The sequence below is a fragment of the Bubalus bubalis genome, chromosome 14 (assembly GCF_019923935.1).
Source record: "Bubalus bubalis isolate 160015118507 breed Murrah chromosome 14, NDDB_SH_1, whole genome shotgun sequence".
Taxonomy (NCBI): domain Eukaryota; kingdom Metazoa; phylum Chordata; class Mammalia; order Artiodactyla; family Bovidae; genus Bubalus; species Bubalus bubalis.
Window position 1 is genome coordinate 51,761,887 of NC_059170.1, and position 23,377 is coordinate 51,785,263.

General features: G+C 39.6%; 1 protein-coding gene and 1 long non-coding RNA gene across 3 annotated transcripts in view; one reads left to right on the top strand and one right to left on the bottom strand.

The window, feature by feature from the left end:
- LOC112578830 overlaps positions 1-1,570 on the bottom strand; it is a 19,203-nt gene extending 17,633 nt beyond the window's left edge. The window contains exon 1 of the long non-coding RNA XR_003103255.2: positions 1,373-1,570. This is a non-coding gene — a long non-coding RNA (uncharacterized LOC112578830). The remainder of the gene's footprint in view (positions 1-1,372) is intronic.
- HACD1 (3-hydroxyacyl-CoA dehydratase 1) overlaps positions 1-22,704 on the top strand; it is a 23,208-nt gene extending 504 nt beyond the window's left edge. Inside the window, exons 1-7 of one of the 2 annotated variants that reach the window (XM_025264339.2) lie at positions 447-783; positions 11,447-11,564; positions 11,745-11,763; positions 11,846-11,934; positions 13,437-13,558; positions 18,368-18,546; positions 22,533-22,704. In XM_025264339.2, coding sequence (XP_025120124.1) covers positions 527-783; positions 11,447-11,564; positions 11,745-11,763; positions 11,846-11,934; positions 13,437-13,558; positions 18,368-18,546; positions 22,533-22,615 — 867 coding nt within the window. In that variant the 5' untranslated portion in view covers positions 447-526 and the 3' untranslated portion in view covers positions 22,616-22,704. Of the gene's footprint in view, positions 1-446; positions 784-11,446; positions 11,565-11,744; positions 11,764-11,845; positions 11,935-13,436; positions 13,559-18,367; positions 18,547-22,532 lie in introns of those variants that run through there. The other variant, XM_044928090.1, reaches the window with a different exon arrangement.
- Positions 22,705-23,377: the final 673 nt, after the last annotated feature.

Sequence of the window (23,377 nt, forward strand, 5' to 3'; positions counted from 1 at the left end):
CATCAGTGCCCTTAGATCACTGGCTCCAGTGGAATCCACGCAGGTGGGGCGATCTGACTGCACCTCCCGCCCCCGAATACCTGCTCCACTGGCTGTGAAAAGCGAAACAGGGTGAAGTGGGTGCTCCTTCCCCAGAATCTCTTAAGAATGAGTCTTTGGCGGGAAGATACCTAGGCCCCTCTCCACATCCAGAAATTTATCTTACAAAAGTCTTGGGCGGGGCAGGGCTACGCCAAGTCCAGGTGCGTTTAGACTCCGTGCACTAGCAAGGCTCCCGTGCACTAGCAAGACTTCCCCGGCGTTTCTAAGAGGAGGTTCCCCAGTCCGTGAGGTTTTCCCGGTAGAGGGCCAAGAGATCGTAACCAGGGGCTCCCAGGACCCCCGCGCACCCGCGCCCAGGCCAGGCGGCCAGGCCCTCGCGCGGCGCGCGCTCCCGCGGGCCGGGGGCGGGGCGGCGGCCGGGGGCGCCCGCTCCTCCCACTGCGGGCGGCCGGTCTGGCGGCGCTGAGCCCCCTGCGCGCGGCACATGGGGCGCCTGACGGAGGCGGCGGCAGCGGGCGGCGGAGCTTCAGCGGCACGCTCGGCCGGGCCCCCTCCCGCTCCCCTGTCCCTCTCGTCCACGTCCCCCGGCTGCGCGGCCGCCATGGCGTCCAGCGAGGAGGACGGCACCAACGGGGGCGCCTCGGAGGCGAGCGAGGAGAGGGAGGCAGTGGGCAAGCGGAGGCGCCTGGGCTTGTTGGCCACTATCTGGCTCACCTTCTACAACATCGCCATGACCGCGGGGTACGTGCGCCCGGAGGGGGCCCTCCCCGCGCCGCCGCGCCCCCGACTTTGCGCGCTCTGGTAGCTGGCAGAGCGTGCCCGGCTCCCGGCAGGGGCGGCGAGGGGCCGGGTGCGCGTGCGCGCGGGTAGCCGGGTGGTCGCGGCGCGGGGGTGCTTGCGGCGCAGGAAGGGGGCGCGGGCGGCTGTCGTGGGGGGAGGGGCGCTGCGCCTCGGGGCTTGAATGGAGCGGTGCGGGGGGGCCGGGCCGTGCTCGCCCGGCATTGCCTAATACGGTGCACGGCGCGCGCGGCGGCCGCGGGGCGCGGGCCGGAGGTTAAGTATAGACCTGGGCAGGAATGCGGGGCCGACCCGCGGGGGAGTCTGCCCCCACGGGCGCCACCGCCGCCGCTGCTGGTGAAGAAACGCCGGGGTCCCACCGCCCCCGAGCCCGGAGCTGTCCGGAGAGTGGCCCCAGCCCTCTTTCCCGGTCGCCGGCCCCTGGACTGCACAACCTCGTGCTCCGGATCGCTGGGCAGAGTTTGCTAACTGTTCCTATCTCTGCGATTTTTTTTTTTTTTTTTAAGTAATAGTGCGCCCGAGAGCTTCTTACCTGGGACGATTTTCCAAATACCCTGCGGGATCGGAGCGTGGCACTGGTGTCCAGGATCTTGTGGCTCCGTGACTGATACTCTGTACTTTTATTTATGGCTTTGAGTGCGATTTACAAGTTAAAGTTACACAATGACTATCATAGCTCTGCAAAGAGCTGCCGCAGTGACTTTTAAAAACCTGCTGGGAAATGCTCTTCCATTTGGCATTGCCTTAAAAAAAAAAAAAAAAAAAAAAAGGCTGTTTTCTGTTATCCCACGAAGTATTACTGACCTCTAGAAATGTGGGGGGAAAGCTTAATATCGAAAACTTTCTCTAGAGCTTACAGAAAACTGTGATTGACCGAGATTTGATGAAATGATTTGAGACTGTGCTGAGTACTTTTGTGCTTAATGCCTAACGAGGACTCACTGTGAGGCAGGCACTGTGTCGGTCCATCTAGGTGTAATGTGTAATGTGTCATCATTGGTCCTCTACGACTGTGAGGGGCGCATGATGTTAAATTTGATAGAATGGGAAACTGAGGCACAAATCGATTAAGTAACTTGCTCAAGTTCACACAACCAGTAAGTGTCAGACTTAGACTTCAGCCCAGACAGTTTGACTCCAGTTTTCCACTGGAGTTACTTCTGCTTTCCACTGTTACGTTTTCTAATCTTGAAAAAGAAAACTAATTGCTCACAAGCTACTGGAGAACAGTTGGGTACCCACTGTGTGCTACAGCCTGAAAAAAATTGTCTCTTCTGTGCTCATCTCATCCAGTTAATAAACACTGGGGAAGCCTGCCATTTATTAACTTGTCTGCGGTCCCTTTCCTTTCCAGGCCACTTTCCCTTTTGAAGGCCGAGTTACCTTTTGAAAAAATGAAGATCAGTGCATACCTCCAGTTTAAAGCCTTCAGTGACTCTGCATTACCTCCACTGGTAATGGAAGGGATTTAGGCTGTCATTCAAGGCAATATCTGCCTGATTACTCTTCCCAGTTTTATTGCTTTTGGTATCTCCTCTCAGTCAACTATGCCCTCAAAGCACCGTGCAGTTTTATTTTCACAGCTCTCTCCATCTTTGCTCAGGCTGTTCATCCTGTGGATAATATTCCCTGTGTTCCTGCTATGACTTTTAACCAAGTCACCTCTTTGACGTTTTCTGGGTGTCTTACCCCACCTGGAGCAGAATTAAATGTTCTCTCTGTTGTGTTCTCAAACTTCATTCCTGACTTTCCTACCTGGCTCGGCAAAATCACTGCTTCTGTGGAAACTTGTCTGTCTCCCAGTTGTTCAAAGGCAAGGGGAGCAGAAATAGAATAATCCATGTAACTAACTCTTTGGAAGCTTTCTAGAGGCGTTGAGATTTGAAGAAAGAATAGGATTTGCATATGTAGAGGGTGGATGTTTCAAGTGAGATGAGTTCTGAAAATAGGCATGAGATGCAATGAAACTTACTGATTTAATTGAAGGGACATAGTGCAGACGTTGTGCAGATGAGGTTGGCAAAGCTGTGGTATGCAAAGTGGGACACACACGTGTACATTGAGTGGTTTGGAGGTTCTTTTTTTTTTTTTTTGCCTGCTTTTTTCCCCCCAGCTTTTTTGAGTTGTAACTGACAACCTAACACTGGGAGTTTAAGGTGTACAATACGATTGCTTGATGTATTACTTGGTATATGTATATATTACAAAATGATTTTCATCATAAGATTAGTTAGCACATCTGTCACCTTACATAGTTGCCATGTTTATTTTGGGATGGAGAACATTTAAGATTTAGGATCCTAGCAACTGATTTTTTTTTAAATTGAAGTTTAGTTGATTTACAGTGTTGTACCAATCTCTGCTGTATATATGCTCTGTAGCATAGTGACTGGAGAAGGCAATGGCACCCCACTCCAGTACTCTTGCCTGGAAAATCCCATGGACAGAGGAGCCTGGTGGGCTGCAGTCCATGAGGTCGCTAAGAGTCAGACACGACTGAGCGACTTCACTTTCACTTTTCACTTTCATGCATCGGAGAAGGACATGGCTACCCACTCCAGTGTTCTTGCCTGGAGAATCCCAGGGACGGAGGAGCCTGGTGGTCTGCCGTCTATGGGGTCGCACAGAGTCGGATACGACTGAAGCGACTTAGCAGCAGCATAGTGACTTAGTTATACACATATAGACATTCTGTTTTTATATATTCTTTTTTATTATGATTTATCATAGGATATTGAATATAGTTCTCTGTGCTATACAGTAGGACCTTGTGTATTTAGTCTATATGTAATAGCTTACATCTGCTAATGCAGAGGTTCTTTTTGTTTATTTGCTTGGTTTTTTGGCTTTTAGCAGAACTTTGGAAGGTTTATTGATATTTTTGGTAATAGTTTTGAAATCAAACAATATCTGAGAAATGAAATTTTTACATAAGTGTAAAAAAGAAATTGCCTAATTCTATAAGCTCAGCATGACTCTTCATTTTTCCTTGTAATGTCTCATGAGAGTAACTGTTCAGATTTTTACTCAAATTACCGTACTCAGGGAGGCCTTCCCTGGCTGTCTTCATTTAAGTAGAAGCTGCTTACAAATCACTCCTTATCCCCTTTGCCTGCTTTGTTTTTCTCCATCATGCTTGTTACCATATAACTGTATGATGAACTTTACTAAATCATCTTGTTGCTTATTGGTCTGCTTCTCAGACCCTATACAGTGTTAGTTCCATGAAACTCTCAAGAAATATTGGGTTGGCCAAAAAGTTCATTTGAGTTTCTCCATAACATCTTACAGAAAAACCCAAAGGAACCTTTTGGCCAACCCAGTATTTGTTGAGTAAATGAATGTACTGATATTATAGAGTATTGTAGTTACAATATCTACTCTGTTGGATATTCAGTTTTCATGCACTATTTCACCAAATATTTCCATGTAGTTTTCAAAATTACACTTTTTCATGGTTATATAAAAGTGAATAGAGTTAAGTTACAGTGAAAGTCCAAATCATGCCTCTAATCATATTATCCTTTAATTTGTTTCTCTTGAATTACTTGTTTAGGATCAATTCCCAGAGTAGAACTACAGGATGTAATTGATTTAGTTAAGTAATAATGTAATTTAAAGGATGTGAGGATTTTTATGGTACTTGTTCACAATAGATGCTTGGCTAGGAGCATTTTCTCGCTCTTCTTTTTTGCCACAAACACTTTTGAAGCCTGCATGTATTTGTGCATTGTCTTAGGTCAAGTGAGAGGCAAAAGCTAAATATTTTAGGCCCTGTGCTTGGAGAAGTGTTACCAGGGACATTTATAGATTGCAGTAAAAGATGGGATGAAGTAAGTGTTCTGCAGAGGTGTCATGTCTGTAGGTAGGGAGAATCAGAGAAAGGTATGTGTGTATGTGTGTGTGTGTGTGTATGTAACCATTGCATTCTAACTGAGCTTTGAAGGATGAGCAGGATTTACTTGGCAGGGTTGAGGAAGCAACAGGAGTTAGGGTACAGAGATGTGACACCACTTGACATGCTGTTGGGGTGAAAACAAGTGGGTCTGAAGCATAGGCTGGGACAGAAAGATGTACTGGTAACCTGCCCCTTTGCGCAGGCCTGACATGCTTCCCTAACATGTTTGGATTCTAACCTGTAAGCAGTATGGGAAGGTGATAATTGAAGGTTATGTTTTCACCCCTTTTTAGCCGGGTAACCTCAGATAAGTTCCATAACCTCTCTGACCCTGGGTTTTCTCATCTGTCAAAGGAACAACACAACTACTTTGCTAGATTATTACAAGGAATTAAGTGGATATGAAGTGGTTGACGGAGATGCCTGACACATAGTGGGTGTTTAGAAATGATAATTCCTATTGCTAGTGGTGAATTGAAAAGTGCACTTTGTGCAGAAACTGATATATTCTCACTGTGTACATGGTGTATGTTAGCAGAGCACCAGACCCAAGATTCAGGCATGTACATTTCTCAACTTGGTAAGTAATAGACATATATTTTATTCCTGGGGAGGATGAATCCATGTGTGGATCTGTGACAGCTTTTGTTTTTTTTTAAATTGGAGTATAGTTGCTTTACAGTGTTGTACAACAAAATAAATCAGCTATATGTGTATATATATCCCCTCCCTTTTGAATCTCCCTCTCACCCCCCACCACCCCACCCCCCTGCCTACCATCCCTCTAGGTAATCACAGAGCACAGAGCCGGTGCTCCCTGTGTTATACTGCAGCTTCCCACTAGCTAGCTATTTTATACAATGTAACATATATATGTCAATCCTACTCTCCCAGTTCATCCCCCACCCTCTGTGCCCACACATCTGCACTCATGTCTGTGTCTCTGTTCCTGCCCTGAAGATAGGTTCATCTGTACCATTTTTCTAGATTCCACATATATGCATTGATATATAATGTTTGTTTTTCTCTTTCTGACTGACTTCACTCTGAATGACAGACTCTAGGTCCATCCACATTGCTACAAATGACCCGATTTTATTCCTTCATTATGGCTGAGTAATATTCCATTGTATATATGTTCCACATTTTGTTTATCCATCCATCTGTCAAAAAACATTTGTTTATTTATTTATTAATATAAATGTATTTATTTTAATTGGAGGCTAATTACTTTACAATATTGTGGTGGTTTTGCCGTACATTGACATGAATCCGCCACAGGTGTACATGTGTTCCCCATCCTGAACCCCCGCTCCCGCCTCCCTCCCCAAAGAACATTTAGATTGCTCCATGTCCTGGCTATTGTAAATAGTGCATTTTATCCATTCAAACCACTCAATGTCTTCAACAGATAAAGTTTTTGAGAAAGAGAAAGGAGGAGAGATGAGTGGATGGATGGAAGGAGGCAAAATGTATAGATTGACATAGTCATAAAAGACATAGCAACTAATTACAGTGAATGAATCTTATTTCAGTCATGATTTCTTCATTTTTTTTTTTTTTTTGGCTGTATTGTGTACGAGATCTTGGTTCACCAATCCAGGTCACTCCCATGCCCCCTGCATTGGCAGCACTGAGTCCTAACCACTGGACGACCAGAGAATTCCCCCAATTACGATTTTAAAAAATTCTGAGACAGTTGTATCTTAACTCCAAGTTTTGTGATTGAAGAAGTTCTCATTCAATTTTTCACATGGGATAGTGGTGTTTTGGTTCCATTTATGGACAATAAACCTTTGAGAAATACATCAATAAGCATTTATCAATCATAGAATGTATGAGATTTAATTCAGAATAATCAGAGAGGAAGGCTTGTGGGGAGAGAAGTGAATAGAAGTTTGGATGAAACAAAATTATTTGTAAGATGATATTGGTTGGGTCTTCCTGTGGTCCAGTGGTTACTCTGTGCTTCCACTGCAGGGGGCACAGGTTCAATCCCTGATTAAGGAACTAAGATCCCACATACCTTGTGGTCAAAAAATAAAATGAATTTAAAAAAATTTAAAAGATGGTACTGGTTGAAGCAGGGCAGTGGCAAACAGGGTTCATAGTACCATTCATGCTCTCAGTTCAGTTCAGTTGCTCAGATGTGTCCAGCTCTTGGTGACCCCATCGAATGCAGTACACCAGTCTTCCCTGTCCATCACCAACTCCTGGAGCTTGCTCAAACTCATGTCCATCGAGTCAGTGATGCTATCCAACCATCTCATCCTCTGTCCCCTTCTCCTCCTGTCTTCAGTCTTTCCCAGCATCAGGGTCTTTTCCATTGAGTCAGTTCTTAGCATCAGGTGGCTGAAGTATTGGAGTTTCAGCTCTACACCTTTCATTCATGCTCTACACCTTTGTATATGTTTGAAGTTGTTCATAACTTTTTTTTTAAGTAGTGTTGAAATTTTAAAAAATAGGAGATATAGGTGTAGATAACCAAGTTCTTAAAAAAGCAGGTGGTCTCCAAGAGATATTAGGAGAAAAAGAGGCACCAGAAGACATCTGGAAGAGAGCTCCACCTTCAATAAGAATTTTTAGGGTCATCACAGCCATAGCGCGTAAGAAGAAGGAGTTTAGTGAGTGCCTTAGGTGTTTAGGAAATGATACATCTCTCTCCTTGCTGCACTGTTGTGTCGTCTCCACTTACTAGAACTGTCTTATCTCTAATTCCCCAGGACCTAGCACAGTACCTGGCGTAGCAATAAATGTTGATACTGAAGCTGAATGAATAAATAAATGAATCAAGCAAGTAAGAAACCTTCTACATGTGGAACACATGTTTATATTTTCCAAAGAGAGTGTTTTGTTAAGGACTGAAAATGTCTAGGTTCATATTTGTGTAATTGATAGCTCTGAAATATTTTTTAAGAAAACTTTCCAGAAAAGAATTCCCAATTGTAGAAGCTCTAGTTGCTTCTGGAAATCTTTAAAATTATAATGACTTAACTGATGGATGTAGCAGTCCAGGGTTACTTAAATGTAGGACCCGTAAGAGAAATTTTGATCCTCACTCTTTGTGATGGAGGGCTTAGGAGGTGAGAATGGATTATTTCAGATGAGCTTCTGGCTGTATTTATTGAAAAACAGGCGAGAGGTTAGCATAGATGGTTCCGTGGTCCTTTATAACCCTAGAGTGTTCATTTCTTTTATTTCCAACAGGTTAGTTAGTGGTGGTATTCCCCTACTACTGTACTATTAATAGTTGGTACAATACTGCCACCTATGGGACAACAGTAAAATGTGTTATTGTTAAGGATGCTTGGAGTTTTATATCATGCTTTTAAAAATATACAAAACTTATCATCACGATGAATCTTCTGATGAATTCTTTGGTAGGGTAATAATTTTTGTTTTGCGCATGTGGTATCTTCCTGGTCCAGCGATCAAACCCGTGTCTCCTACATTGGCAGGCAGGTTATTTATGCTGAGCCACAAAGGAAGCTCCAAATTAAAACAACTTATGAAGCTTGTTTTCTTACTGGAAGTCATATAAGGCCTTGGAATTGAGGATATTGAAAATCATAACATTTTACAACTGGAAGGTACCTAAAACATCCTTCAGATGAGCAAACTCAGATGAACCCAGCACAGGATTAAGTGTTGGGTCCAGTGTGGGGTGAAACCATGAGCTGAATCCAGGAAGCCATGGTGCAATAAAAAGAGAACAGCAATGGGCTTTAAGAGACCTCCACCATGAACTTAATCTAAGCCTTAGGATAAGTCCTTAGATGTCTCTGCATGGTGATTATCTTGTATTGAACAATGGCCTTCAAACTTTCCTAATAGCATACTACTATCAGCTGAAGTATCTGAGTATAACACTCTGTATAACTTTTAAAATTACTACAATTTAAATACACGTATTTTTATGATTAGCTAATTCCCCAGGCTGGTAGCTTAACTGGTAAAGAATCTCCCTGCAGTATAGGAGACCCCCACTTGATCCCTGGGTCGGGAAGATCCCCTGGGTTGGGAAGATCCCCTGGAGAAAGGATAGGCTACCCACTCCAGTCTTCTTGGGCTTTCCTGGTGGCTCAGATGGTAAAGAATCCACCTGCAATGCAGGAGACCTGGGTTTGATCCCTGGGTTGGGAAGATCCCCTGGAGGAGGGCATGGCAACCCACTCCAGTATTCTTGCCTGGAGAATCCCATGGACAGAGGAGCCTGGTGGGCTACAGTCCATGGGGTTGCAAAGAGTTGGACACGACTGAGTGACTAAGCACACACACCAGGTACAGTGTAGACTTAGGGCCCGACCAGTACAGCGGAGTAGTTGACGAGCATAGACGGTGAGATGAGTGGTGGGTTTAAGTCCCAGCTGACTGGCTCTATGGCCCTTTCTCCTATTTCCACAGCAGTGAAATAGGATAATAGTAGGTGCTACCTCATAGGGTTATTGTGAGGATGAAACATTAATATGTTAACTATATAAATATATATATGTATGTATAGGACAGTGTCTAGAAAATTGAAAGCACTCTACAAGTGTACTTGCTATTACTTTAATACTTCTGCATTTCAAAGGTCTTTGTGATAGTTTCAGACATTTGCCTGATTTCATGTCATTCTCACTAGAAAGTGATTGTTCTTTATGCATTCTGTGCTGAGGAGGGAGCATTCCCAGGGTTGAAGTGCTGTTCTACTATTTTCTCACTGTTCTATTGAATCTGCTTTTCATCCCACTCAATCAGTCATTTCTTCACAGGCAACTTTAAGCCATTTGTCTATTTTATGAGTGCTTTTTAATTAAAAAGTTAAAACTGTGTAATAATTTTTTAATTCATAAATCCATTTAACTAGTCACTTTGGAGACCACTGTTTCTAAAAGTCTGGGGCAGCTATTCATTTCCATGAGTGTGTTATTAAAGATGTTTAAAAGTTACAGGTGATGCAACTTTTTAAAACTTCAAAGCGCTTTTGTAATTGCAATGGGAAAAATGACCTCTTATCAGGGACTCTTGGAGATTAAGTATCTAACTGGTGAGAAAGCTGGTGTCCACAAGTTTGATTTGTGTTTGTAAGTACCATTAATTCACCACAACTACATTTAATGTATAAGTGGACAAAGGAGCTGAGTGGGCTACAGTCCACGGGGTCACAAGAGCCGGACCCAATTTAGTGGCTAAACTACCACCAAGTTGAAAGGGGTAGGGATGTGCATTTTTTCTTTTTTGAAAATGAACCCTTTTTAAAAAAAGTATAGTTGATTTACATTATTAGTTTCAGGTGTGCAGCATAGTGAGTCAATATTTTTATAGAATATACTCCATTTGAAGTTATTATAAAACAATGGCTGTATTTCCCTGTGCCATATGATATATCCTTGTTCCTTATTTATTTTATACATAGTAGTTTGTGTCTTTTAACCCCCTATTGTCTTAATCCCTCTCCCCTTCCCTTTGCCACTTGGTAACCACTAGTTTTAGAATCAGGCTTGGGTCTTCCCCTGGTGGCTCAGTGGTAGAGTCTGCCTGCCAATGCAGGAGACATGGGTTTAATCTCTGATCTGGGAAGCTCCCACATGCCGTGGAACAACTAAGTTTGTGCACCACAGCTATTGAACCTGTGCTCTGGAGCCCATGCTCCACAACAAGAGAAGCCAGTGCAATGAGAAGCCTGTGCACTAAAGAGTAGCCCCTGATCTCAACCAGAGAAAACCTGCATACAACAATAAAGACCCAGCACAGCCAAAAAGAAATAAATGAATAAAAAAACATTTTTATAAAGGTTATAAAAGCAGGTTTACATCTGACCTTCTATATGTGTTCCTTCTGCAGCACCACAATTGTTTTTATTTAATGGAAATTATAAAAAACATTAATGGTTCTTATTAATGACTTTTACTTATAGCTATATATTTGTATAAAATACATATTTATACACATAGAGCTCTTTACATCAAATCTTTATATAATTATGAAATACTTTATAATAACTTCATTTTTGGTAGAGAAACCTACTTCTTAAGTCTGTCAGTTTATCTGCTGAAACCAAAAATACAGTGCACAGTTTGACATTTGTATGTAGCTGATATTAAATATGGGCTTCCCTGATAGCTCAGTTGGTAAAGAATCCGCCTGCAATGCAGGAGACCCCAGTTCGACTCAGGAAGATCCACTGGAGAAGGGATAGCCTACCCACTGCAGTATTCTTGGGCTTCCCTTATGGCTTAGCTGGTGAAGAATCTGCCTACAATGCAGGAGGCCTAGGTTTGATCCTTGGTTTGGAGCATAGCCTACCCACTGCAGTATTCTTGGGCTTTCTGTGTGACTTAGCTGGTGAAGAATCTGCCTACAATGCAGGAGGCCTAGGTTTGATCCTTGGTTTGGAGGATAGCCTACCCACTGCAGTATTCTTGGGCTTCCCTTGTGGCTAAGTTGGTAAAAGAATCTGCCTGCAATGTGGGAGACCTAGGTTTGATGCCTTGGTTGGGAAGATCCCCTGGAGATGGAAAGGGCTACCCACTCCTGTTTATTTCCTTGAGGAGTCAATGTAAAAATGATGTTTGTCATTTCTTCCTGTGGGTTTTTGAAAATAAAACAATGAACTGAGCATATTAACACATACATGCTAGTACTGTATAAGTTATGACGTATCTTTTCAGGATTCAGGAGACTTCATTCTGACAGAGCTTCATAAAATGCTTTTCTTTTCTGTAGGTGGTTGGTACTAGCTATTGCCATGGTACGTTTTTACATGGAAAAAGGAACACACAAAGGTTTATATAAAAGTATTCAGAAGACACTTAAATTTTTCCAGACATTTGCCTTGCTTGAGGTAAGTTTTCAACGATGCTTGTTTTTATATCATATTTATTTGAAAATATGTCTGTTGGAGCAGAATCAGTCTTATTTTGCTTATTACTTACTCCCCATAGATTCACTTAAAACCAGTGGTGACAGGGATTTATTTTATGCTATTGACATGTGATTTTTTTGTTTGTTTGTTTGCTTACAGATAGTCCACTGTTTAATTGGTGAGTTTTTTTTTTTTAATTGATTTTTATGTTTGGCAGAGATTGCATTTGGGGCAGTGGTTGACGTGTTTTTCTTTTTAAGGAATTGTACCTACTTCTGTGCTTGTGGCTGGGGTCCAAGTGAGTTCAAGAATCTTCATGGTGTGGCTCGTTACTCACAGTATAAAACCAGTAAGTGACATGACACTCTGTCTACTTGAGTCAGCAGGAAAGCTTTCTTATTAACAGGAACCCAAAATATTAACCTGACTATATTTCAGGAAGCAGAACCCTTGGCCAAAGAAGGGTTGAGTTTGGATGTAAGTGGGATTGTACATTGACTTAGCGCATTCATAGAATGGCTTTGAAACACCAGCAAACCCCCAAACTGGCATTTTTATAGCTATAATATACTCTCCTCTGGAGTTTTGTGGTTTTTAAAATCAGTGTTCCTCTGCTCAATGTTATGTGGCAGCCTGGAGGGGGAGGGGAGCTTGGGAGAGAATGGATACGTTTGTATGTATGGCTGCTCTACTGTGCACCAGAAACAAACACAGCGCTGTTAATCGGCTATACTCCAGTATAAAATAAAAATTTTTTAAATAAGTAAAATAAAATAAAGTAAAATGTTCCTATTCTGTCGCATAGTGAAATGAGAATTTTCTTTTCTGTTGAAGTTGCGTGTATTGTGTTTGATTATGTAATTGAAGTTGTCAATATAAACAGTTCCTTTTTCCTCATTTAGCCTCAAGCATTGTAGCTAGAGACACACAAAGTTAATCTAGCTCTGTAGCTCTGAATACTTGGAAAAGACTCAATTAAAAGTTAGAAGAGTTAAGGAACTTAGAGAAAAATAAGCTTGCTACTTATTGAAGCATGACAGGAGAGAGACTCGAGTCTAATTAATGGCTTAAAGCCTTTTAGACAAACACCATGTTTAGCATTTCAAGCCATTGGGTCTCTTAAACCCATGACAGAAACATTTCCTACATGGGCCCTCCTGACCTTCTTGACAGCCTCTGGAGCCTCCTGTCTACTTGGGAACTGCTCTCTGGCCTCCTCTCCTTTCCCTCAGATGCCTGACTTATCCTGTCTGCTTGTGGTGACACATAACCTCCCTTCCATGGCCTGCTGGGCTCATGGCCTCCAGTCTGCATGGGGACAGATGGCTGACCTGCCTTTTACTGCTCTACACTTCAACCCTCTCGACTAGAATCTTTCACTCAGCTGACTCAGTCCACCAGGTCCCTAACCAATGCCTGCCGTACAGATGGCCCTGGACACACATGTACACGTATAAAATCAGGCCCTCATTCAGACTGCCTTGTCATTTAAGAGCAGGAGTCCAACAGATAAATAAAAGAGATCAATCAAATAAAAAGAGATGCTATTCTGGACAGTGCATACTGGTTCTGAGAGGCTGATATTGTCCTGGGATGGCTGAGTTATTGGCTGGAGCAAAAGGGGACAGAGAGGACCCAGTAGAAATTCATCCATTCCTCTGTTAACGGCATATTTAAATCTGATGTTGGTAAAGACCTAGGTAGTGGTGACTGCATTGAATTGTCTGTATTGCATCTTTCTAACCCTAACTCTCCGTTATAACAAAAGGCACGTAGTAAATAATGAAAAAAAAAAAGTCTTCATGGAGAAAGAAGTTCAACGAACCTGTGACTTTCTCTGTAATTCCACAGATCCAGAATGAGGAGAGTGTGGTGCTTTTTCTGGTCGCATGGACGGTGACAGAGATCACTCGCTACTCCTTCTACACATTCAGTCTTCTCGACCACTTGCCATACTTCATTAAATGGGCCAGGTGGCGATGATGTCTTGTAGTTTAGTTGCTCATGGTGCTGCGCATGCGTGTTTTGTGTGCTGAGCTAACACAGAAAATTAAAATGTATGTCTTAGCCATGTGTTGCTAGGAGGCTGTCGTTTTGGATATTAGCAGTTTATAACTTGCATTCTAAAGGCTTAATTTAATGACCAGGGAACAGTCATATTAACATATATCTTGAGTGAAATCAGTGCCAGACAAATTATGTTAGTCCTTAAATAAATTCCAAATTGGTCATTCATTTTTCCTTGAAAACAAGATATACATCTGTGGAATTATATTAAATCAACTCTTGACCCAAAATATGTCATTTTGTCTGATTGACTAAAATTTTCTTTTTGACAGCTCACAAACTCTTTATTCTACAAAACAAAGTTAGGAAAATAAACTAAAACACTAAAAATAAACTATAAAACAGGCAAGCTTTAGAAACAAATTGGATATTAAAGAAATTTTTGGAAACTTTCAGCGCCTAGAAATTTTTTTAACATGACAGACTTTCACTGAATTAAATACATAATGTTCTTGTAATTGCTAAAAGTGATCCTTACATCAATCAGTCATTAACTTAATATTCAACCTATGTCATCTCCACATTTTTAGTATTTTGTATATACAATGTCAGCTTTGTGTGTATATTAAATAGCAGAGACAGTTTTTAAACATCATCCTTATTTGGAATTGTATTATTTGGAAGGAGGACAACATTTATATTTCAAAGGTTCTAAATATAGTTCTCCCAAAGCAACAGTTTTTAAAGTAAAAGATATTCTGTCCTTTTTAAAGTTTGCATTCTTGAGCAGCTGATATTTTACAAAGTTATTACAAAAACAAGACTGCTCTTTGGAGAACAAATCACAAATCAGCATAGATTTGCTCATTTCATTCTCTTCATACTTATAATCAGAAATAACAGTGATAATAATAACATACCCAGGTGTGAGGACAACAAAATCTCTATTCTCTTCTGATGCAAGAGAAAAAAATAAAATGACTAATAGGTGTGAGAAACACTGGGTAGGGAGAAATGTAGGGAAGCTGTTAGGGTAAGAGATGTCTGTCCCATATATGGCTATGTACTGGATTGGCCAACAAATTCGTTTGGGTTTTTGGCCAACCCAGTAGGTAGGTAGATAGATAGATAATAATAGATATTAATAGATAGATGAAGTGTGTTAGTTGCTTAGTTGTGTCTGACTCTTTGTGACCCCATGAACTGTAGCCCTCCAGGCTCCTCTGTCCATGGAATTCTCCAGGCAAAAATACTGGAATGGGAAGCATTCCCTTCTCCAGAGGATCTTCCTGACCCAGGGATCAAACCCGGGTTTCCTGCATTGCAGGCAGAGCATCTTTACCATCTGAGCCACCAGGAAAGCCCTTAATAGACAGATAGATGGATAGATATCCCACATAGGTAGGATAAAAGAGTTTGATGGTATCCTCAGTCTTTAAATTTTTAAAATTTAGCTACGAAAGTAGTATGTTTTCATTATAAAAAACACAAACAGTTTTTAGTCTATATAATAAACATCGAAAGTTCTGCTAGTATTCCTACCCGACTGCCCTGCCCTCCCCCTGAAGAAAGTTGGGAGTTTACCATCCAGACTTTTTCTTATTAACAATGGGAACACACAGATGTGAGTTTTTGAAAAATAAATGAATGACATGATACTTGATTTTTGTTTATATATTGGAGCTCTTGTTTTTCTTTTTAAAATTGGTACAGGTCCATTTAGAGCTTGCTCTCTGTCTCTTAATGCTGCATCATATTCCATAGGATGAATGACTCAGTTCTCTATTGCCAGAATTTAGATTACTTCTGGTTTTCTGATACTCTAAATACTGCTTTGTGATATCAAAACAATGCTATATCCATATTTCTGTTATTTTTTAAACAAACTCTGGTATTAGTACATAGCTAAGAAAAAGGTAATCCATATCTAGTGTTAGACTTGTTTTTGATTACCATATACTAAAAACCTAACACTTTTTCTTAAGAATAAAAACTTAAAATTGTCTATATTCCCCTTATAAAAGATAATCGCTGTTAATTATACTATCAATATATATCCTTTCAAACTTTTTTATGTTCTCTAGCTCTTTTTTTGTGGCTTACCATTTTGTATATAAAGTGAGTGAGTAAATCAAAGTCACTCAGTCATGTCTGATTCTGTGACCCCATGGACTCTACAGTCCATGGAATTCTCCAGGCCAGAATACTGGAGTGGGTAACCATTTCCTTCTCCAGGGGATCTTCCCAACCCAGGAATGAACTGGGGTCTCCCACATTTCAGGTGGATTCTTTACCAGCTGAGCTACCAGGGAAGCCCTTGTATATAAAATAAGGCTTTAAAATTATAATTTGAGCTTAAACATTTTATCTGCTGAAGGTTACACTACCATTTATAAGCGTTTGATTGGTTTTATTTTTCCTGTACCAGAAAATTTAATCACTCTAGCAATTGGGCCTTTCACAAGATTAGCAGTTTGGAATGTGGCTGGATGCTAATCCCAGAATGTGGCTCAGTGTTGTTTTGCATGACCCCAGTCTTTCAGACCCTCCAGCACCTTTAAAAGTACTAATTCAAGATATAGTCTCTTTTTATTTGCTATATTTATAAAATTTGTTTGTGGAAGGTAATGATCTTTAATATTTTGTCTGCCTTTTAGAATGCATTTGCATGTCTTGAATTTCTGGAAAAGTTCAAAATTCTACCATTGCATGTTTAAATTTGCTGTCAGAAATCCTTTGTCAGTTGCCTTAATGGTAAATAGGTTCCTGTAAAATCTTTCAACTTTGAAATGCATATTTTAACATAATACATCATGTCAGTTCATCATAATCATGAATAATTACGTTTCATGTAAAAACTCATACAGATCCCAAACACCTATAGGTATTTGCCCACCCCATTAAACTAATCTAAAATAGCATTTATATTTATGTTCGAATGTTGAAGCCATTCTTAAATAAAACTTCACTTTAAAAATGGCTTCTTATTTATAAAGCATTGCCCTACTATGATGATTTGGATATTTGGATATGATTTGATTCTATTTATCTGTCAAAAGTGTTCCTAGAAAAGCTCACTGAATAGATAAATGTTTATTGTTATGCTTTCATACTGATTTCTTTTTATTTTCAAAAATGCACTCCCTTAAAAAAGTTTGTGATGACAATTGGGAATCTGTAAGGAAGCATCATATCTTTTTTGGAATATTAGTTAAATCTCTCATGCTGCTGCAGAACTTAGAGAATTGGTGACATACAACCTTTTTAAAGTGCAAAAAAAGTCAAATAAATTATGTAATTTCTTCCCATTTCATTGAAAATAATTAGTTTTTATGAATTTAATATACTTTATTCTGATTTTTTTTTCAATTAAAGAACAGTCCTACCCAAAAAAGTCATCTGAGAGCCACATAAAGTTAAAAAAATACTTAAGTTTGAATGTCTTACTTGAGAAAAGAATATAAAATGTTCAGTTATGTGCTTTTAAATTGAGATGGGAAAAGATTGATTTAAGTGATATACACAGAACAACACAAGGCTGATGAGAACGGCGCTATGCACATGGCAAGGAGGGGGCATGCAGGGACTGTTGAAGAATCATTCTTTCTTTCCCAGTTCATCTATTTTGGCAAATAATTCTGCCCTCCTCTGTCATCTCTTGTCTTTGCATACACATCCTTGGCACATAGAAGTAAGGCGACTTTTAAGTTGTCTCTAAGCTCCTGCCGTATTCACACATTTGGCTTCTCTTTACAAATATGTCTTAATTCCAACAAAATGATTAAAATCCAGATCAATTTGCTTGCTTTCTTTTTCCACCAAAATTTTGACCTTAACTTCTGTGGTAACTATTATAGAGCAACTGACTTGGAAAAAACTGATTTTTTTTTTAAATGGAGAAATGTTATTACCTGGGGTGCTTGAGGCTGTCCTGTTGGTCCACCAGTGGAGACTTTGCAGGGTACCTCTAACTGCAGGCGGAAGTGATGCCAGGCACTTGCAGGCCCAGTGTGTGTGAGAGGATGACCTGCCATCCAAATGAACAAACTGTGATTTGGATTTTGACTAGAACTTTCTCAGCTCCATTTTAAGCAAGCTAACTATTCCTTTAATATGCAGATTCAGGAAGTGACCCATCTTCCTTGTTTTATCATGAAAGCAATTTTAGACTGTAACATATTGGTTAGCAGTTATTGATGATGCTTCAGATGGTTTTTATCAGTTTTCTAAAATAGGAGTTTCTTTTAATTAATAACCACAAAGTGTTTTCCGAATGCCTCCAAACAACTATTTTGGCAGTTTCAAAATTTAGATCTAAAATTAGAATCATAACTGGCCTTTTAAAAACATAGCATTGGATCAACAAATGATTAACTTCAGGGGAAAAAAATCAGTCAGTATGATTCCAGGTGTCCAAGCAGTTACTTTTACAATCTTTTACAGTGCTTATATTTACTTTACAATAGACTGTAATAAATACTTGTAGTATTTATCATACTTAAAAATCAATCATTGACTTTAAAATTTATAGTTCAGTCCTATAGAGTAAGTTGACTTCTTACTTTATTAAGATCTTGCTGTTTAAAATGGGAACTGCTAGAAGAAAAAAACTGACAATAATTAAATTACTAAGCGAATGATTAAAGTAGAAAAAATTAACTTTGTATGTGAGGTTAATATAAGTATATAGGAAGGAGAATTTTTAAACTTAAATAAAGTAGTAGCAAAAGAATTATAAAACCCAGTAAATAATTCTCAGATTATTCTTTCTCCAGATATAATTTTTTTATCATCTTATATCCTGTTGGAGTTGCTGGTGAACTTCTTACAATATACGCTGCCTTACCATATGTGAAGAAAACAGGAATGTTCTCCATAAGACTTCCCAATAAATACAATGTCTCTTTTGACTACTATTATTTTCTTCTTATAACCATGGCCTCATATATACCATGTAAGTATGTATCTGTTAGCACTCTGATGTAGCATACGCTGTGAAAGTGCTTCGAAAGATGTCAGAAGATTGACATATATATTCTATGATATATGAAATAGATAGCTAACCAGAATCTACTATACAGCACAAGGAACTCTACTGTGCTCTGTGGTGACCTAAAGGGGAAGGAAATCCAAGAAAAGAGGGGATATATGTGGACATAGAGCTGATTCACTTTGCTCTACAGTAGAAACAAGCACAATATTGTAAAGTAACTTTACTCAAATAAAATTTTTTTAAAAAGGGAGAAATCATGTCTTACAAATACATCAAAACCTCTGTTCAGTTGCATAATTTGAAATAATTGAAAGGCAAATTTTGAGGAAAAAAGGTAAGTAAATTAACACACAAATGACTGCCTTCTCAAAATCATTTAAAAATAAGCTTAGTATGATTTATGTTTTTAAAGAAAAGATAAGCCTACAGTGAACTCTTTGAAAGCATTTAGAATTATGTATCTGAACAGAAATATTTTATCCAAGGAAATCTGAGGTCATTTTTATTCATTAAGCACATACTTAGAAAAAGTGTCCCAAGGTGCTTTTTAGTCTTATGTGTGTTTCCCTATGTACTAGAAAATAATGAATAAGCTACTTTCTTAAGGTGTTTCTAATAACTCAGCCTTTTCACTAATTTCTTCTCATCTTTCAATAGTTGCAATGAATTGATGAGACTCTATTCATTTCATTTAAATACAGAGTGGTGTATCTTTATGTCAGATTTTGATAATCACTACCAGGAAATGTGAAGATACAGCAAGACAGTTGTTTGCCCTTGTCAATAAAATTAGAGACTCTGAGGTCAGTGCAGGAGAAAAAAGAAATGAGAAACATTTATGGAATAAAAAATCAGCATTGACACAGTATGAAATATTTCATTTAGAGAGGATGAGCATAAAATTTGGCCACTTCTTTGGGGCCTCCAACTTTTAAGTTTTTCTGAAGTAAAAATTGATGTGATGGTCATATAGTGTTTTTATTTTTAGTTTAATTTTTAAAATTAATTTTTAAAATTATTTGGACTATAATTCTTTTACAGGTTGGTGTTCATTTCTGCCATATAACATTGTGAATCAGCCAGAAGTAATACATTTATAACCCCTCTTCTGGAGATTCCCCCCCAGCCCCCAACCATTCCATCCATTTAGGTCATCACAGACCACCAAGCTGAGCTCCCTGTGCTGTATAGCAGCTAGATATCTGATTTACATATGGTGGTTGTATATATGTCAGTGCTACTCTCTCTATTTGTCTCCCTTCTCCCTCCTCCCCTGTGACCCCCATGACCCCAGCATTCACTGCAGCACTATTTACAATAGCCAGGACATGGAAGCAGCCTGGATGTCCACTGACAACTGAATGGATAAAGCAGATGTGCTACATAAATACAATGGAATATTACTCAGCCATAAAAAGGAACAAAATTGGGTCATTTGTAGTGATGTGGAGAACCTAGAGCTTGTGATACAGAGCAAACTAAGTCAGAAAGAAAACCAAATATTGTATATTAATGCATATATGTAGAATCAGTGGTACCAATGAACCTATTTGTGGGGCAGGAATAGAGAGAGATGCATACATAGAGAACAGACTTGTCATATGTTTTTATTCCCTGATCTTCTCTCTTCTCAGTCTGACTCTCCTCTTTTTCTCCACCAGAATGAGTTCGGGGGGCTCAGGGATTGTAAGCCTACAATACTTGTTTCTTTCCCTGATTTTCCCAGCGTCTAGTGAATAGCAAACTAAGTCAGAAAGAAAACCAAATATTGTATATTAATGCATATGTAGAATCAGTGGTACCAATGAACCTATTTGTGGGGCAGGAATAGAGAGAGATGCATACATAGAGAACAGACTTGTCATATGTTTTTATTCCCTGATCTTCTCTCTTCTCAGTCTGACTCTCCTCTTTTTCTCCACCAGAATGAGTTCAGGGGGGCTCAGGGATTGTAAGCCTACAATACTTGTTTCTTTCCCTGATTTTCCCAGCGTCTAGTGAATAGCAGCACACCTGGAGCAAGACCACACTTGTCCCCTGATACAGGTTCAGGTCTTGAGTTCCCTTTTTCTTCACAGTCACTGAGGCATGTCTGTGAAAACCCAGGGTGCAAGAGATCATGGTTTGAAACCATGAAACCAGTAACTTGTAAGAGCGCATTTTCAGGTGTCCTGTGAAGACTGGCCTTTGCCAGTAACAGCTTCTCAGTTTATCAGGCTGTCAGTTACCTGAGACCCTGCTCCTGCTGGAGGATCAGTCAGTCAGTAGGGGATGTTTTTCACCTGATGATTAGTATTAGTTTTGATGTTATTGTTTAGTCTCTAAGTAATGTCTGACTCTTTTAAATGCTTTGCCAGTTACAAGTATAAAAGTATATTTTGAGTGTTTATCTTAGCACTCAAAACAAGTCTGATCTAATAAGGATGTTATAGATGTATTTGCAAAACTTGGTCAGTTAGCTTTAAGTCTACATTGCCTGAATATATTTAGACTGTTAGATATAATATGATGGTTACCTTTATGAAGGTGGATAGTACCTACTTAAATAAAAAGTAAAATCTTTGATGCATTTTGGCTCCATTTGAGCTAAATTCTATGAGTACTTATACATAGTTCCCTGAGCAAAATATTCAGAGCTTGTTTTGTCATTAAATTCATTCATTTTGGTTATTCTGTTAATCATTTTCAGATATATTTTTACATTTGTATTATTTATAGCTGATGTTAATTTGCTCATCCACTAGCATTTACCCTATAATTCAAAGTACTGGTTCAAATTGACTCAAAATAATTCTCCAAATTCAACAGGGTGGACAACCATTTGTTTAACTAATCTAATACATGTGCATTTGTGTGTTTGTAGGTAACAGACCACCCTTATGCCCAACCAGTAGGGGTTTTTGCTCTAGGCCCACACTGATCACTCTTCCACACAGGACCCCTTTCCTTCAGATCACATCCTAGAAAGCTGGAACCATGGAATTTGCTACCCAGATGGCACTGGGCATGCATCCAGGGACTGCCTTGCTCTCTTCCCCAATCTGTTCTCCTGAGGGTTAACTGCGTCACCTGTGTGCACGTCCCTGCAACAAGGGGAAGCTATTTGGGAGGTGGATGGATGCAGCTGGGTTGCGTGGGGTTGGACATCCACACAGATGTTCCTGAAACCCCTCATGACATAGGACAGCTGTTAGAACACAGAGAAGGGGCCAGATAGTTTTGTGCTGCACTGTTCTGGCACAGTATTCCTAAAAGTTATAGAAATCTTTTTTCTTAATCAGAGTTTAGCTGCTTTACAATGTTGTATTTCTGCTGTACAGCAAGGTGAATCAGCTATACATACGCATATATCCCTTCTTTGTCACCACACAGCATTGAGAAAAGTTCCTTGTGCTATACAGTTGGTTCTCATTAATTACCTATTTTATATATAGAAGGGTATACATGTCAATCCCAGTCTCCCGATTCATCCCACACGCACCTCCCCCCCCACCCCGTGGGTGTTCATATGTTTGTTCTCTATGTCTATGTCTCAGTTTCTACTTTGCAAATAGGTTCATCTGTAGCATTTTTCTAGATGCACATATATGCATTAATACATGATATTTGTTTTCTCTGTCTGAATTACTTCACCCTGTATGACAGTCTCTAGGTCCATCCAGAGTTATAGAGTTCTCAATTCAAACATGGCCTTCCACGTCATTATAAAGAGATATTTAAGAACATAGTTAAGTTTACTAAAAAAACTGACAGTTTATGGCATTGAAACATTCAGGCATATGGTATAGGAGCCTCCATTTGTACCCTTATTCTGAGCCCTGTAAGGATTAGGGCGGTAGCCATGGTGCATGACGGGCTTGCTCTCAAAGATCACCATGTTTGAGAGGCTGCAAGTATAAAACATTTCCAGCAAAAGCTTACCTTCTTGTTCTCTTTTCTCCATTAAGTGTTTCCACAACTCTACTTTCATATGTTACGTCAGAGAAGAAAGGTGCTTCATGGAGAGGTGATTGTCGAAAAGGATGATTAAATGATCCCCACAACAAGGTGCTTTTTCCAGAATAACCAGGATTACTTGACTCCAAGTTTTAATAACAAGAATAAACAACTTGATAAATATTGCGGGTTGTTTTATTTCTTAAACTATAACTTGGGGCACGTGGTATTTGCCAATATTTGTCTTCAGATTGTGCCAGCTCCATTTGCTACGAGTATAAACTCCTGGGTAGGTGATGATCATCAAAAAAAATAATTGGGTATATTTATTACCTGGGGTGGGGGGTGGGGCAAAAGCTTCAGTAGTTTTTAAGTTTCACTAAGTAATTTTTGCTACATAGGTTCAAAGCTTTTAAAATCAATATTTAAAAATTAGTTTAATGATTTAACATTATGATGCCTGCCAGTGATATTTGTGTGATATTTATAAATGAAACTAAATACAGAATTATAATAACTTGTTAATAATGTATTGGCATTTCTTGAACCCAGGGTCTATTTCTCTGAAGTATAACAGGTAGCATTTTTGATTAATAACAGCTTTTGGAAACGTGGACATAATTTGCTAGGATAAATCTTTTGATTTAGATAAAGTAGCCATATAAAAGTCAAAAATATTCAAGAAAATGTCACAGTTGGAAAATAGTCTTTAGAAATGTGTTTAGGCCATTGAAATTACTGCTAAGCACATTTATTTTCATTTGAATTGACTACTCAAGGTCAACCTTTCCAACTGTAAGGATTTTAACAGATTAGAAAGAATATAAGTGTATACCTAGTTTCACTTGTAAAAGGA